This window comes from Ranitomeya variabilis, chromosome 2 (genome assembly GCF_051348905.1).
Source record: "Ranitomeya variabilis isolate aRanVar5 chromosome 2, aRanVar5.hap1, whole genome shotgun sequence".
In the NCBI taxonomy this organism is placed as follows: Eukaryota; Metazoa; Chordata; class Amphibia; order Anura; family Dendrobatidae; genus Ranitomeya; species Ranitomeya variabilis.
Window position 1 is genome coordinate 1,111,748,118 of NC_135233.1, and position 17,986 is coordinate 1,111,766,103.

At 45.2% G+C, this 17,986-nt stretch overlaps 1 protein-coding gene across 2 annotated transcripts in view; it reads right to left on the minus strand.

Moving 5' to 3' along the window:
* The window catches only part of EMILIN1 (elastin microfibril interfacer 1), a 139,399-nt gene that overhangs the window by 2,765 nt on the left and 118,648 nt on the right, over positions 1 to 17,986 (minus strand). For both annotated transcript variants that reach the window (XM_077292009.1, XM_077292007.1), the window contains exons 5-7: positions 12,208 to 12,333; positions 11,289 to 11,306; positions 2,742 to 2,876 (exon numbers count right to left, since the gene is read on the minus strand). In XM_077292009.1, the coding sequence (XP_077148124.1) occupies positions 2,742 to 2,876; positions 11,289 to 11,306; positions 12,208 to 12,333 (279 nt within the window). The remainder of the gene's footprint in view (positions 1 to 2,741; positions 2,877 to 11,288; positions 11,307 to 12,207; positions 12,334 to 17,986) is intronic.

Here is a 17,986-nt window from a genome sequence, read left to right on the forward strand (position 1 = left end):
GCCTGAAGCCATATCCTCCTCCCGGCCTGAAGCCAGCAGCCCCTCTGTGCCTGCAGCCAGATGCTCCCTCCATGCCTGTAACCATATCCTCCTCCCTGCCTGAAGACAGAAGCCCCCTCCATGCCTGTAACCATATCCTCCTCCCTGCCTGAAGCCAGAAGCCCCCTCCATGCCTGTAACCATATCCTCCTCCCGACCTGAAGCCAGAAGCTCCCTCCATGCCTGTAACCATATCCTCCTCCCGACCTGAAGCCAGAAGCTGCCTCCATGCCTGTAACCATATCCTCCCTGCCTGAAGCCAGAAGCCCCCTCCATGCCTGTAACCATATCCTCCTCCCGACCTGAAGCCAGAAGCCCCCTCCATGCCTGTAACCATATCCTCCTCCCGACCTGAAGACAGAAGCCCCCTCCATGCCTGTAACCATATCCTCCTCCCTGCCTGAAGACAGAAGCCCCCTCCATGCCTGTAACCATATCCTCCTCCCTGCCTGAAGCCAGAAGCCCTCTCCATGCCTGTAACCATATCCTCCCTGCCTGAAGCCAGAAGCCCCCTCCATGCCTGTAACCATATCCTCCCTGCCTGAAGCCAGAAGCCCCCTCCATGCCTGTAACCATATCCTCCTCCCGACCTGAAGCCAGAAGCTCCCTCCATGCCTGTAACCATATCCTCCTCCCGACCTGAAGCCAGAAGCTCCCTCCATGCCTGTAGCCATATCCTCCTCCCGGCCTGAAGCCAGCAGCTCCTCTGTGCCTGGAGCCAGAAGCCCCCTCCATGCCTGTAGTCATATCCTCCTCCCTGCCTGAAGACAGAAGCCCCCTCCATGCCTGTAACCATATCCTACTCCCTGCCTGAAGACAGAAGCCCCCTCCATGCCTGTAACCATATCCTCCTCCCTGCCTGAAGCCAGAAGCCCTCTCCATGCCTGTAACCATATCCTCCCTGCCTGAAGCCAGAAGCCCCCTCGATGCCTGTAACCATATCCTCCTCCCGACCTGAAGCCAGAAGCTTCCTCCATGCCTGTAACCATATCCTCCTCCCGACCTGAAGCCAGAAGCTCCCTCCATGCCTGTAGCCATCTCCTCCCGACCTGAAGCCAGAAGCCCCCTCCATGCCTGTAACCATATCCTCCTCCCGACCTGAAGACAGAAGCCCCCTCCATGCCTGTAGTCATATCCTCCTCCCTGCCTGAAGACAGAAGCCCCCTCCATGCCTGTAACCATATCCTACTCCCTGCCTGAAGACAGAAGCCCCCTCCATGCCTGTAACCATATCCTCCTCCCTGCCTGAAGCCAGAAGCCCTCTCCATGCCTGTAACCATATCCTCCCTGCCTGAAGCCAGAAGCCCCCTCGATGCCTGTAACCATATCCTCCTCCCGACCTGAAGCCAGAAGCTTCCTCCATGCCTGTAACCATATCCTCCTCCCGACCTGAAGCCAGAAGCTCCCTCCATGCCTGTAGCCATCTCCTCCCGACCTGAAGCCAGAAGCCCCCTCCATGCCTGTAACCATATCCTCCTCCCGACCTGAAGCCAGAAGCTCCCTCCATGCCTGTAGCCATCTCCTCCCGACCTGAAGCCAGAAGCCCCCTCCATGCCTGTAACCATATCCTCCTCCCGACCTGAAGACAGAAGCCCCCTCCATGCCTGTAGTCATATCCTCCTCCCTGCCTGAAGACAGAAGCCCCCTCCATGCCTGTAACCATATCCTACTCCCTGCCTGAAGACAGAAGCCCCCTCCATGCCTGTAACCATATCCTCCTCCCTGCCTGAAGCCAGAAGCCCTCTCCATGCCTGTAACCATATCCTCCCTGCCTGAAGCCAGAAGCCCCCTCGATGCCTGTAACCATATCCTCCTCCCGACCTGAAGCCAGAAGCCCCCTCCATGCCTGTAACCATATCCTCCTCCCGACCTGAAGCCAGAAGCCCCCTCCATGCCTGTAGTCACATCCTCCTCCCTGCCTGAAGCCAGAAGCGCCCTCCATGCCAGTTGCGATATCTTCCTCCTGCCTGTAGCCATATCCCCCTCCCGGCCTGAAGCCAGCAGCCCCTCTGTGCCTGGAGCCAGCAGCCCCCTCTATGCCTGGAGCCATATCCTCCTCCCTGCCTGAAGCCAGAAGCTCCCTCCATGCCTGTAGCCATATCCTCCTCCCTGCCTGAAGCCAGTAGCCCTCTCCATGCCTGAAGTGACATCTCTACATATACTTTGAAGCCACTTTACTGACTAAAGATCTGGGTATGGGTAATATAATAAAAAGTAGAAGGGTGAGAGGGGGATGCAGCTGCAGCTCGTCTCTGCCTATGGGACTTCATAGAGGAACTATAAGTAAGGGTAGTTATTTGGCTAAGATGGCACAAAGCAACTTTGACATCCCACCAAAAATAGAAATTTACTCAGGAACATGGAGAGCATAAAAACGTGAATTGAAGAACCCCAACAAACTGCAGGTTACACATGACATTTCTGGTGGCCCAAGGTCTCGAGAAGCAGGAGATGGAACAGGTAGTGTGAATGCTGTCCTGGGATGATAAATGCAGTCACGGGACCATTGAAATTGCTCCAATACACACAAAGGAAATAAACCAGAAGATAACAAAATCTGTGCAATTGTAATAATTTTCTGTGAGAAATACTTCATGTTCTGGAACAATTTCAAGGGTGCCAACACTTTCGGCCATGACTGTATTTGGATGCTGATGTTATGTCTGGACACTAAGATCTTACACGAGGAAGCCATTGCTCACCTGTGGATGCATCATAGGCGTTCCCATCATTTACCAAGAGTTTGTCAAAAGCTATAGTTCCAGGCTCTAATAATGGGTAAGTGAGAGCAGATGAGAAGGAGATGTATGGAACATCTGGAAGTAAGCCGATGGGACCTAAAATCACAAACAGATGTTCTACAGATCACGCACAAAAACACGATCATGTCACTATCGTCCATGATTGTAAAACGCGCAACATATAGATGATCATAGCATAGATGAGTCGATAAGCTCTGATATCTGCCAGAAAATATTAAGTAAGTAGTAATCTGTCCTCCTGTCCTTGGATGTAATGATCTAGTGATGACATCAGACGGATCTCTAGTCCATGGATATAATGACCTAGTGGTGACATCAGATGTTCTCCTGTCCATGGATGTAAGGATCTAATGCAGATATCTGCTGATCTCTAGTCCATGGATGTAATGATCTAGTGGTGACATATGCTGTCCTCCAGTCCATGGATATAATGACCTAGTGGTGACATCAGATGTTCTCCTGTTCATGGATGTAAGGATCTAATGGTGATATCTGCTGACCTCTGTCCATGGATGTAATGATTAAGTGGCGACATCTGCTGATCTACAGTCCATGGATGTAATGAACTAGTGGTGACATCTGCTGATCTCCTGTTCATGGGTGTAAAGATCTAGTGGTGACATCTGCTGATCTCCTGTCCATGGATGTAATGATCTAGCGGAGGCATCTGCTGATCTTCTGTCCATGGATGTAATGATCTAGTGGTGATATTTGCTGATCTCCTGTCCATAGATGTAATTATCTAGTGGTGATATCTGCTGACCTCCTGTCCATAGATCTAGTGGTGACATATGCTGTTCTCCTGTCCATGGGTGTAATGATCTAGTGGTGACATCTGCTGATCTGTGCATGGATGTAATGATCTAGTGGTAACATCTGCTGATCTCCTGTCCATGGATGTAATGATCTAGTGGTGACATCTGCTGATCTCCATTCCATGTATGTAAAGATCTAGTGGTGACATATGCTGTTCTCCTGTCCATGGGTGTAATGATCTAGTGGTGACATCTGCTGATCTGTGCATGGATGTAATGATCTAGTGGTAACATCTGCTGATCTCCTGTCCATGGATGTAATGATCTAGTGGTGACATCTGCTGATCTCCATTCCATGTATGTAAAGATCTAGTGGTGACATATGCTGTCCTCCTGTCCATGGGTGTAATAATCTAGTGATGACATCAGACGAGACGGATCTCCAGTCCATGGATGTAATGATCTAGTGGCGACATCTGCTGATCTCCTGTCCATGGATGTAATGATCTAATGGTGACATCTGCTGATCTCCTGTCCATGGATGTAATGATCTAGTGGTGACATCTGGTGATCTCCTGTCCATGGATGTAATGATCTAGTGATGACATCAGACGGATCTCCAGTCCATGTATGTAATGACCTAGTGGTGACATCAAATGTTCTCCAGTCCATGGATGTAATGACCTAGTGGTGACATCAGATGTTTTCCTGTCCATGTATGTAATGATCTAGTGGTGACATCTGCTGATCTCCTGTCCATGGATGTAATGACCTAGTGGTGACATCAGATGTCCTCCTGTCCATGTATGTAATGATCTAGTGGTGACATCTGCTGATCTCCTGTCCATGGATGTAATGACCTAGTGGTGACATCAGATGTCCTCCTGTCCATGTATGTAATGATCTAGTAATGACATCTGCTGATCTCCTGTCCATGGATGTAATGATCTAGTGGTGACATCTGCTGATCTCCTGTCCATGGATATAATGATCTAGTGATGACATCAGACGGATCTCCAGTCCATTGATGTAATGACCTAGTGGTGACATCAGATGTTCTCCTGTCCATGGATGTAATGACCTAGTGGTGACATCAGATGTTCTCCTGTCCATGGATGTAATGACCTAGTGGTGACATCTGATGATCTCTGTCCATGGATGTAATGACCTAGTGGTGACATCTGCTGACCTCTGTCCATGGATGTAATGACCTAGTGGTGACATCTGCTGATCTCCTGTCCATGGATGTAATTATCTAGTGGTGACATCTGATGATCTCCTGTCCATAGATTGTATAATCTAATGGTGATATCTGCTAATCTCCTGTCCATGGATATAATGACTTAGTGGTGACATCAGATGATCTCCTGTCCATGGATGTAAGGATCTAATGGTGATATCTGCTAATCTCCTGTCCATGGGTGTAATGATCTAGTATTGATATCTGCAGATCTCCTGCCCATGGATGTAATGATCTAGTGATGACATCAGACGGATCTCCAGTCCATGGATGTAATGACCTAGTGGGGACATCAGATGTTCTCCTCTCCATGGATGTAATGACTGTTGTGAACTCTATTTTTGGGCTCCCTCTAGTGGTCACAAGCGGTACTGTGTAGTGTTGTCTTTCTGCAGGTTGGCAGCATCAGCTGGTTCGTTATCCTTGGTTGGTTTCCTATTTAGCTCACCTGGATACTCAGTTCCTTGCCTGCTATCAATGTATTCAGTGCTCTTCAGATTCCTGGTGACTACCTTGCTCCCAGTCTCTCCAAGACAAGCTAAGTTTTTGTTTGTTCAGTTTCTGATTATCAGCGTTCATCATGTTTTTTGTCCAGCTTGTTAAAATGTGATTTCTTACTTGCTGGTTGCTCTAGGGGACTGAGTTTCTCCCCCCACACCGTTAGTTGGTGCGGGGGTTCTTGAAATCTCAGTGTGGATATTTTGTAAGGGTTTTTTACTGACCGCACAGACCCCTTTTCTATTTTCTGCTATCTAGAATTAGTGGGCCTCTTTTGCTGAATCTGCTTTCACCCCTGTGTATGTGCCTTCCTCTTACCTCACCGTTATTATCTGTTGGGGGCTTCTATATCTTTTGGGGATTATTTCTCTGGAGGCAAGAGAGGTCTTTCTTTCTCTCTAGGGGTAGTTAGTTCCTCAGGCTGGCTCGAGACGTCTAGGATTTTAGACACGTTCACCGGCTGCCTCTAGTGTGGTTGGATAGGTTCAGTTTTGCGGTCAGTCCAGTTTTCCACCTCCCTAGAGCTTGTCCTATGTTTAGTCACCTTGCTGGAGTAATTTGTGATCCTCAACCACTAAGGATCATAACAGTATAGCAGGCCAAAAAGTGTTTTTTGCATCGCAGAAGTGGGATTAAAAGAAGACCTGAGTACATTTTTTTTTTTCCTCCCGCTTTTCCTTTGCTGCAGTCTGTCTAGCTTCTTTCATCCCCTTGAACTCTGAGTGGTTTTGAGCTCAGCTGCAGACATGGATGTTCAGACTCTGACTTCTAGTGTGGATCATCTTGCTGCACGGGTGCAAAGTATTCAGGATTTTGTTATTCATAGCCCTATGTCAGAACCAAAGATACCCATTCCTGAGTTGTTTTCTGGAGATAGATCTAGGTTTCAGAATTTTAAGAATAATTGTAAGTTATTTCTATCTCTGAGACCTCGTTCCTCTGGTGATTCCACTCAGCAAGTAAAAATTGTTATCTCCTTGTTGCGTGGCGACCCGCAGGATTGGGCTTTCTCTCTGGCGCCAGGAGATCCTGCATTGCTTAATGTGGATGAGTTTTTTCTGGCTCTTGGATTGCTTTATGAGGAGCCTAATCTTGAGAATCAGGCAGAAAAAGCGTTGCTGGCCCTCTCTCAAGGGCAGGATGAAGCAGAGGTGTATTGTCAAAAATTTCGGAAATGGTCAGTGCTTACTCAGTGGAATGAGTGTGCCCTGGCTGCAAATTTCAGAGAAGGTCTTTCTGAAGCCATTAAGGATGTTATGGTGGGGTTCCCCACCCCTACAAGTCTGAGTGATTCTATGGCTTTAGCCATTCAGGTTGATCGGCGTTTGCGGGAGCGCAAATCTGCTCATCCTTTGGCGGTATTTTCTGAACAGAGACCTGAGTCTATGCAATGTGATCGAACCCTGACCAGAATTGAGCGACAAAGTCATAGACGTCAAAATGGGTTGTGCTTTTACTGTGGTGATTCTGCTCATGTTATCTCAGCATGCTCTAAACGCTTAAAAAAGGTTGCTAAACCTGTCACCATTGGTACTATACAGCCTAAATTTATTTTGTCTGTTACTTTGATTTGTTCTTTGTCGTCCTACTCGGTTATGGCCTTTGTGGATTCGGGTGCTGCCCTGAATCTGATGGATTTGTCGTCTGCCAGGCGCTGTGGTTTTGTCCTGGAGCCTTTGGAATTTCCTATTCCTCTGAGGGAATTGATGCTACGCCATTGGCTGAGAATAAACCTCAGTATTGGACGCAAATGACCATGTGCATGACTCCCGTTCATCAGGAGGTGATTCGCTTTCTTGTTCTGCATAATTTACATGATGTTGTCGTTTTGGGTCTGCCATGGCTGCAGGCCCATAATCCAGTTTTAGATTGGAAAGCTATGTCTGTGTCTAGTTGGGGTTGTCAGGGAATTCATGGCGATGCTCCGTTGGTGTCTATTGCTTCTTCCACTCCTTCTGAGGTCCCTGAGTTTTTGTCTGACTACCAGGATGTATTTGATGAGCCCAGGTCCTGTGCCCTGCCTCCTCATAGGGATTGTGACTGTGCTATAAATTTAATTCCTGGTAGTAAATTCTCTAAGGGACGACTTTTTAATTTGTCTATACCAGAGCATGCCGCGATGCGGAGTTATATAAAGGAGTCTTTGGAGAAGGGACATATTCGCCCATCCTCTTCCCCTCTTGGTGCAGGATTCTTTTTTGTGGCCAAGAAGGACGGTTCTTTGAGACCGTGTATAGATTATCGCCTTCTGAATAAAATCACAGTCAAATTTCAGTATCCTTTACCATTATTGTCTGATTTGTTTGCTCGGATTAAGGGTGCCAGTTGGTTCACCAAGATAGATCTCCGTGGTGCGTATAATCTTGTGCGCATTAAGCAGGGAGATGAATGGAAAACAGCATTTAATACGCCCGAAGGCCATTTTGAGTACTTGGTGATGCCTTTTGGACTCTCTAATGCTCCTTCTGTGTTTCAGTCCTTCATGCATGACATTTTCCGAGAATATCTGGATAAATTTATGATTGTTTATCTGGATGACATTTTGGTCTTTTCTGATGATTGGGAGTCCCATGTGAAGCAGGTCAGGATGGTGTTTCAGGTCCTGCGTGCTAATGCTTTATTTGTGAAGGGCTCAAAATGCCTCTTCGGAGTACAGAAGGTCTCCTTTTTGGGTTTTATTTTTTCCCCTTCTACTGTGGAGATGGACCCAGTCAAGGTCCAGGCTATTCATGACTGGACTCAGCCCACGTCTGTTAAGAGTCTTCAGAAGTTCTTGGGTTTTGCTAATTTCTACCGTCGTTTCATCGCTAATTTTTCTGGTGTGATTAAACCTTTGACGGATTTGACCAAGAAGGGCTCTGATGTGACTAATTGGTCTCCTGCGGCCGTGGAGGCCTTTCGGGAGCTTAAGCACCGGTTTTCTTCAGCTCCAGTCTTATGTCAGCCAGATGTCTCTCTCCCCTTCCAGGTCGAGGTTGATGCTTCCGAGATTGGAGCAGGGGCTGTTTTGTCACAGAGAAGCTCTGAGGGCTCTGTGATGAAGCCGTGTGCTTTCTTTTCAAGAAAGTTTTCGCCTGCCGAGCGAAATTATGATGTTGGTAATCGGGAGTTGTTGGCTATGAAGTGGGCATTTGAGGAGTGGCGACATTGGCTCGAAGGAGCTAAACATCGTGTGGTGGTCCTGACTGATCACAAAAATCTGATTTACCTCGAGTCTGCCAAGCGCCTGAATCCTAGACAGGCTAGTTGTTTTTCTCCCGTTTCAACTTCGTGGTCTCATACCTGCCTGGTTCGAAGAACATGAAAGCTGATGCACTTTCTAGGAGTTTTGTGCCTGACTCTCTGGGAGTTTCTGAGTCGGCTGGTATTCTCAGAGAGGGAGTGATTTTGTCTGCCATTTCTCCAGATTTGCGACGAGTGCTGCAGAAATTTCAGGCGGATAGACCTGACCGTTGTCCACCAGAGAGACTGTTTGTCCCGGATAGATGGACCAGCAGAGTTATTTCCGAGGTTCATTCTTCGGTGTTGGCGGGTCATCCTGGGATTTTTGGTACCAGAGATTTGGTGGCTAGGTCCTTCTGGTGGCCTTCCTTGTCGCGGGATGTGCGTTCCTTTGTGCAGTCTTGTGGGATTTGTGCTCGGGCTAAGCCTTGCTGTTCTCGTGCCAGCGGTTTGCTTTTGCCTTTGCCTGTCCCGAAAAGGCCTTGGACGCACATTTCCATGGATTTTATTTCGGATCTGCCAGTATCTCAGAAAATGTCTGTCATCTGGGTGGTGTGTGATCGTTTTTCCAAGATGGTCCATTTGGTGCCCTTGCCTAAGCTGCCTTCCTCCTCCGATTTGGTTCCTCTATTTTTTCAGAATGTGGTTCGCTTGCACGGCATTCCTGAAAATATTGTGTCTGATAGAGGATCCCAGTTTGTGTCCAGGTTTTGGCGGACTTTTTGTGCTAGGATGGGCATTGATTTGTCTTTTTCGTCGACCTTCCATCCTCAGACTAATGGCCAAACCGAGCGAACTAATCAGACGTTGGAGACTTATTTGAGATGTTTTGTTTCTGCTGATCAGGATGATTGGGTGACTTTTTTGCCATTGGCCGAGTTTGCCCTTAATAATCGGGCTAGTTCTGCTACCTTGGTTTCGCCTTTTTTCTGCAATTCTGGTTTCCATCCTCGTTTTTCCTCGGGTCAGGTTGAGTCTTCTGACTGTCCTGGGGTGGATTCTGTGGTGGACAGGTTGCAGCAGATTTGGAGCCATGTGGTGGACAATCTGAAATTGTCACAGGAGAGGGCTCAGCGCTTTGCCAACCGCCGCCGCGGTGTGGGTCCCCGACTTCGTGTTGGGGATTTGGTGTGGCTGTCTTCTCGGTATGTTCCTATGAAGGTTTCATCTCCTAAGTTTAAGCCTCGCTTCATCAGTCCTTATAAGATCTTGGAAATCCTTAACCCGGTGTCTTTTCGTTTGGATCTCCCGGCATCGTTTGCCATCCATAATGTGTTCCATAGGTCTTTGTTGCGGAGGTATGTGGTACCTGTGGTTCCTTCTGTTGAGCCTCCTGCTCCGGTGCTGGTCGAGGGCAAATTGGAGTACGTGGTGGAGAAGATTTTGGATTCTCGTATCTCTAGACGGAGACTTCAGTATCTGGTTAAGTGGAAGGGCTATGGTCAGGAGGATAATTCCTGGGTTGTCGCCTCTGATGTTCATGCGGCCGATTTGGTTCGTGCCTTCCACGCAGCTCGTCCTGATCGCCCTGGGGGTCTTGATGAGGGTTCGGTGACCCCTCCTCAAGGGGGGGTACTGTTGTGAACTCTATTTTTGGGCTCCCTCTAGTGGTCACAAGCGGTACTGTGTAGTGTTGTCTTTCTGCAGGTTGGCTTCATCACCTGGTTCGTTATCCTTGGTTGGTTTCCTATTTAGCTCACCTGGATACTCAGTTCCTTGCCTGCTATCAATGTATTCAGTGCTCTTCAGATTCCTGGTGACAACCTTGCTCCCAGTCTCTCCAAGACAAGCTAAGTTTTTGTTTGTTCAGTTTCTGATTATCAGCGTTCATCATGTTTTTTGTCCAGCTTGTTAAAATGTGATTTCTTACTTGCTGGTTGCTCTAGGGGACTTAGTTTCTCCCCTCACACCGTTAGTTGGTGTGGGGGTTCTTGAAATCTCAGTGTGGATATTTTGTAAGGGTTTTTTACTGACCGCATAGACCCCTTTTCTATTTTCTGCTATCTAGAATTAGTGGGCCTCTTTTGCTGAATCTGCTTTCACCCCTGTGTATGTGCCTTCCTCTTACCTCACCGTTATTATCTGTTGGGGGCTTCTATATCTTTTGGGGATTATTTCTCTGGAGGCAAGAGAGGTCTTTCTTTCTCTCTAGGGGTAGTTAGTTCCTCAGGCTGGCTCGAGACGTCTAGGATTTTAGACACGTTCACCGGCTGCCTCTAGTGTGGTTGGATAGGTTCAGTTTTGCGGTCAGTCCAGTTTTCCACCTCCCTAGAGCTTGTCCTATGTTTAGTCACCTTGCTGGAGTAATTTGTGATTCTCAACCACTAAGGATCATAACAAATGACCTAGTGGGGACATCAGATGTTCTCCTGTCCATGGATGTAATGACCTAGTGGTGACATCTGCTGACCTCTGTCCATGGATGTAATGACCTAGTGGTGACATCAGATGTTCTCCTGTCCATGGAAGTAATGACCTAGTGGTGACATCTGATGATCTCCTGTCCATAGATGTAATAATCTAATGGTGACATCTGATGATCTCCTGTCCATGGATGTAATGATCTAGTGGTGACATCTGATGATCTCCTGTCCATAGATGTAATAATCTAATGGTGACATCAGATGATCTCCTGTCCATGGATGTAGTGATCTAGTGTTGATATCTGCAGATCTCCTGCCCATGGATGTAATAATATAATGGTAATAGAATCTATAAGTCGTCGCCTTCATTTTCAACCTCTATACTAGAGAAGTAGGATGTCATTCTCACCTTGTTCACCCTGAAGCCCTATAAAAAAAAAAGAAGATGAATTAACTGCAGAAGATATCTCTCAAGAACAGATAAGACCATAGAAATATGTGTGATATAAACAGAAGACAACTTCCAGCTAATATTAGGATTCACTGACTATTCTGTGTAATAGTGAGGATCTGAGTGATGGACGCATATTTATTCATATTTAGTAACGTCACCCACGGGTCAAGTCCATGACCATAAGCAATTACTTTAAACATGACCCTCGCCCATGAACAAAATCTATGAGCATAGGTCAGAACTTTAAGCCATGACCCTAGCCCTTGACCCTAATCTAAGACTCCTAATTAAAGGGTTTATTCGCGACTTAAAAAAAAATGTGGCTAAGCACTAACAGGCTTGTAGTTGCTAACAGAGGCAACTGCCTGCATTTTTAACCCGGCGCCGGTCATTGACCGCTCCTGCCAGAGATTCAGCTGATCCCTGTCAAAAGAGCAGCATTTTCTCATCCTGTTGACAGGGCGGGACTACTGACGTCATGCTGATTGACAGCCAGCTTCCACCAATTAGGTGGGGGAGAGCCGGCTGTCAATCAGCATGACACTAGTAGTCCTGTCGACAGGAAAAAAAAACTGCTGCTCTGCTGACCTGACGTCAGTGCAAGTCTGTGACCGCTCTGCTTCGGGCACAACAGGCAAGTAGGTAGCAACTCCATGCCTGTTAGTGCTTGGGCACTTTTTTTTATTATTATTATTATTTTTTTTTTTTTAAAGTCCTGGATAACCCCTTTAATGACTATGACCTTAGCCCATGGCTCTAACGTGACCATGTATCATGAACTTAACTCATGTCCCTAGTACAAAAAACATCAACCAAATGGAGAACCCGACAAATACATTTTACTTGAATATTTACCCTGAAATGTAACTCTCACCTGGTGGTCCAACAGGTCCTTGCTTTCCAGGAACTCCATCTTTCCCAGTTGGTCCCTGTGGCCCTGGTGGTCCTTGAGGCCCTGTTTTTCCTATTGGCCCTGGAGGACCTGGTAGACCTGGGGGTCCTGATATAGAGGAGTCTAGTTAATGACCATTTGGAACCCTGAAAGTGAATGCTATTACAATAGTGACCTGATTACTTTAATCCCCCCAAGTGGAGGTGGAATTCATGCTAAACTTTTCTTTCAGCTCTTACATCAGATCAAGGTTGATTCTTCAATCTACTACAATTTGGTCTGTTCCTCAACTACAATATTTTATAACAAAGCTGTCATACGAAAATTAAAATCCATAACACATCTCCAGAGAAGGGAAAAGAGCTGACAATTCAAACTCCTTTTGCAAATAGGACCTCACATTGAACATATGGGGAAGAGAGGAAACTAGTTATAGCTAGGGGGAGAAAAACTACTTAAACCAACCTTTGAAACAGCAGTCCCCTGCAGTGTCCAGGTAATTAAACAGGACATTTTGCTGGAAAAGGACAGCAAGACAGACATTTGCTTATGCACAAGGATGGAACATCCTGGTTCAAAGGGAGTGTTCCAGACATTGTGTCTCCATTGTAGAGATATGAATATTGGGGTTTGTATCAATCCAATTTTTACGCGATATAGATTTTCGACATCGTAGAAAAATGACGAACATGACACATTCACTCACATCACTGTAGGGCTCCTTCAACTTAATAACGGGACAACAGAAGATGCTATAACTGTCATATTTGGTCTCTATGTAAAGGTAGAATCACGATAAAAAATATGATGACGATATGTCTCGCCTGAAATCTCCAGGGGCGAAGGTATCCTGTAAGCTGGGGATCTCATAAAATTCTAACAGACCCAGCACATCACACAACCATTCCCACATGAGGTCATCAAGACAAACTTTAGAGCTAATAAAAAGCAGTATCTGGGTTTCCATCCTTTGTCTTTGGAAGCCATAGTTTGCTGTGGCTTCTGTCTGTTTTCTCAATCAAAGTGATTCCCTCCGCTAAGCTCTGAGCCATTTCTGAGACTTCAGGTCTAATAATTTTTTATTTTTTTAATTTTTATAATTGTATATATCATATTGTTTTGTTCATTTTGTATCATATTTGCATATCTTTATAATGTGCCTATATTTCTGGATTAAATGTATAAAATTGAGTAATGTAACACAAGGGAGGGTGTATGACTGAGAATGACTACAGGGAAGAGCTGTGGATATATAGTATATACAGAGCGTGTGGTTACAGAGAGGAGCTGTGGATATATAGTATATACAGAGCGTGTGACTACAGAGAAGAGCTGTGGATATATAGTATATACAGAGTGTGTGACTACAGAGGAGCTGTGGATATATAGTATATACAGAGCGTGTGGTTACAGAGAGGAGCTGTGGATATATAGTATATACAGAGCGTGTGACGACAGAGAGGAGCTGTGGATATATAGTATATACAGAGCCTGTGACTATAGAGAGGAGCTGTGGATATATAGTATACACAGAGCGTGTGATTACAGAGAGGAGGTGTGGATATATAGTATATACAGAGCGTGTGACTACAGAGAGGAGCTGTGGATATATAGTATATACAGAGCGTGTGACTACAGAGAGGAGCTGTGAATATATAGTATATACAGAGTGTGTGACTACAGAGAGGAGCTGTGGATATATAGTATATACAGAGCGTGTGACTACAGAGAGGAGCTGTGGATATATATTATATACAGAGCGTGTGACTGCAGAGAGGAGCTGTGAATATATAGTGTATACAGAGCGTGTGACTACAGAGAGGAGCTGTGGATATATAGTATACACAGAGCGTGTGATTACAGAGAGGAGGTGTGGATATATAGAATATACAGAGCGTGTGACTACAGAGAGGAGCTGTGGATATATAGTATATACAGAGCGTGTGACTACAGAGAGGAGCTGTGAATATATAGTATATACAGAGCGTGTGACTACAGAGAGGAGCTGTGGATATATAGTATATACAGAGCGTGTGACTACAGAGAGGAGCTGTGGATATACAGTATATACAGAGCGTGTGACTACAGAGAGGAGCTGTGGATATATAGTATATACAGAGCGTGTGACTGCAGAGAGGAGCTGTGGATATATAGTATATACAGAGCGTGTGACTGCAGAGAGGAGTTGTGAATATATAGTGTATACAGAGCGTGTGACTACAGAGAGGAGCTGTGGATATATAGTATATACAGAGCGTGTGACTACAGAGAGGAGTTGTGGATATATAGTATATACAGAGCGTGTGGTTACAGAGAGGAGCTGTGAATATATAGTGTATACAGAGTGTGTGACTACAGAGAGGAGCTGTGGATATATAGTATACACAGAGCGTGTGATTACAGAGAGGAGGTGTGCATATATAGTATATACAGAGCGTGTGACTACAGAGAGGAGCTGTGGATATATAGTATATACAGAGCGTGTGACTACAGAGAGGAGCTGTGGATATATAGTATATACAGAGCGTGTGACTACAGAGAGGAGCTGTGGATATATATTATATATAGAGCGTGTGACTGCAGAGAGGAGCTGTGAATATATAGTGTATACAGAGCGTGTGACTACAGAGAGGAGCTGTGGATATATAGTATATACAGAGCGTGTGACTACAGAGAGGAGTTGTGGATATATAGTATATACAGAGCGTGTGGTTACAGAGAGGAGCTGTGAATATATAGTGTATACAGAGTGTGTGACTACAGAGAGGAGCTGTGGATATATAGTATACACAGAGCGTGTCATTACAGAGAGGAGGTGTGGATATATAGTATATACAGAGCGTGTGACTACAGAGAAGAGCTGTGGATATATAGTATATACAGAGCGTGTGACTACAGAGAGGAGCTGTGAATATATAGTATATACAGAGCGTGTGACTACAGAGAGGAGCTGTGGATATATAGTATATACAGAGCGTGTGACTACAGAGAGGAGCTGTGGATATATATTATATACAGAGCGTGTGACTGCAGAGAGGAGCTGTGAATATATAGTGTATACAGAGCGTGTGACTACAGAGAGGAGCTGTGGATATATAGTATATACAGAGCGTGTGACTACAGAGAGGAGTTGTGGATATATAGTATATACAGAGCGTGTGGTTACAGAGAGGAGCTGTGAATATATAGTATATACAGAGCGTGTGACTACAGAGAGGAGCTGTGGATATATAGTGTATACAGAGCGTGTGACTACAGAGAGGAGCTGTGGATATATAGTATATACAGAGTGTGTGACTACAGAGAGGACCTGTAGATATATATTATATACAGAGCGTGTGACTACAGAGAGGAGCTGTGGATATATAGTATATAAAGAGTGTGTGACTACAGAGATGAGCTGTGGATATATAGTATATACAGAGCGTGTGACTACACAGGAGCTGTGGATATATAGTATATACAGAGCATGTGACTACAGAGGGGAGCTGTGGATATATAGTATATACAGAGAGTGTGACTAGAGAGGACCTGTAGATATATAGTATATACAGAGTGTGTGATTACAGAGAGGAGCTGTGGATATATAGTATATAAAGAGTGTGTGACTACAGAGACGAGCTGTGGATATATAGTATATACAGAGCGTGTGACTACACAGGAGTGGTGGATATATAGTATATACAGAGCATGTGACTACAGAGGGGAGCTGTGGATATATAGTATATACAGAGCGTGTGACTACAGAGAGGAGCTGTGGATATATTATACAGAGCGTGTGACTACAGAGAGGAGCTGTGAATATATAGTGTATACAGAGCGTGTGACTACAGAGAGGAGCTGTGGATATATAGTATATACAGAGCGTGTGACTACAGAGAAGAGCTGTGGATATATAGTATATACAGAGCGTATGACTACAGAGGAGCTGTGGATATATAGTATATACAGAGCGTGTGGTTACAGAGAGGAGCTGTGGATATATAGTATATACAGAGCGTGTGACTACAGAGAGGAGCTGTGGATATATAGTATATACAGAGCGTGTGACTACAGAGAGGAGCTGTGGATATATATTATATACAGAGCGTGTGACTGCAGAGAGGAGCTGTGAATATATAGTGTATACAGAGCGTGTGACTACAGAGAGGAGCTGTGGATATATAGTATACACAGAGCGTGTGATTACAGAGAGGAGGTGTGGATATATAGTATATACAGAGCGTGTGACTACAGAGAGGAGCTGTGGATATATAGTATATACAGAGCGTGTGACTACAGAGAGGAGCTGTGAATATATAGTATATACAGAGCGTGTGACTACAGAGAGGAGCTGTGGATATATAGTATATACAGAGCGTGTGACTACAGAGAGGAGCTGTGGATATACAGTATATACAGAGCGTGTGACTACAGAGAGGAGCTGTGGATATATAGTATATACAGAGCGTGTGACTGCAGAGAGGAGCTGTGGATATATAGTATATACAGAGCGTGTGACTACAGAGAGGAGTTGTGGATATATAGTATATACAGAGCGTGTGGTTACAGAGAGGAGCTGTGAATATATAGTGTATACAGAGCGTGTGACTACAGAGAGGAGCTGTGGATATATAGTATATACAGAGCGTGTGACTACAGAGAGGAGCTGTGGATATATAGTATATACAGAGCGTGTGACTACAGAGAGGAGCTGTGGATATATAGTATATACAGAGCGTGTGACTACAGAGAGGAGCTGTGGATATATAGTATATATAGAGCGTGTGACTGCAGAGAGGAGCTGTGAATATATAGTGTATACAGAGCGTGTGACTACAGAGAGGAGCTGTGGATATATAGTATATACAGAGCGTGTGACTACAGAGAGGAGTTGTGGATATATAGTATATACAGAGCGTGTGGTTACAGAGAGGAGCTGTGAATATATAGTGTATACAGAGTGTGTGACTACAGAGAGGAGCTGTGGATATATAGTATACACAGAGCGTGTCATTACAGAGAGGAGGTGTGGATATATAGTATATACAGAGCGTGTGACTACAGAGAAGAGCTGTGGATATATAGTATATACAGAGCGTGTGACTACAGAGAGGAGCTGTGAATATATAGTATATACAGAGCGTGTGACTACAGAGAGGAGCTGTGGATATATAGTATATACAGAGCGTGTGACTACAGAGAGGAGCTGTGGATATATAGTATATACAGAGCGTGTGACTGCAGAGAGGAGCTGTGAATATATAGTGTATACAGAGCGTGTGACTACAGAGAGGAGCTGTGGATATATAGTATATACAGAGCGTGTGACTACAGAGAGGAGTTGTGGATATATAGTATATACAGAGCGTGTGGTTACAGAGAGGAGCTGTGAATATATAGTATATACAGAGCGTGTGACTACAGAGAGGAGCTGTGGATATATAGTGTATACAGAGCGTGTGACTACAGAGAGGAGCTGTGGATATATAGTATATACAGAGTGTGTGACTACAGAGAGGACCTGTAGATATATATTATATACAGAGCGTGTGACTACAGAGAGGAGCTGTGGATATATAGTATATACAGAGCGTGTGACTACACAGGAGCTGTGGATATATAGTATATACAGAGCATGTGACTACAGAGAGCTGTGGATATATAGTATATACAGAGCGTGTGACTACAGAGGGGAGCTGTGGATATATAGTATATACAGAGAGTGTGACTAGAGAGGACCTGTAGATATATAGTATATACAGAGTGTGTGATTACAGAG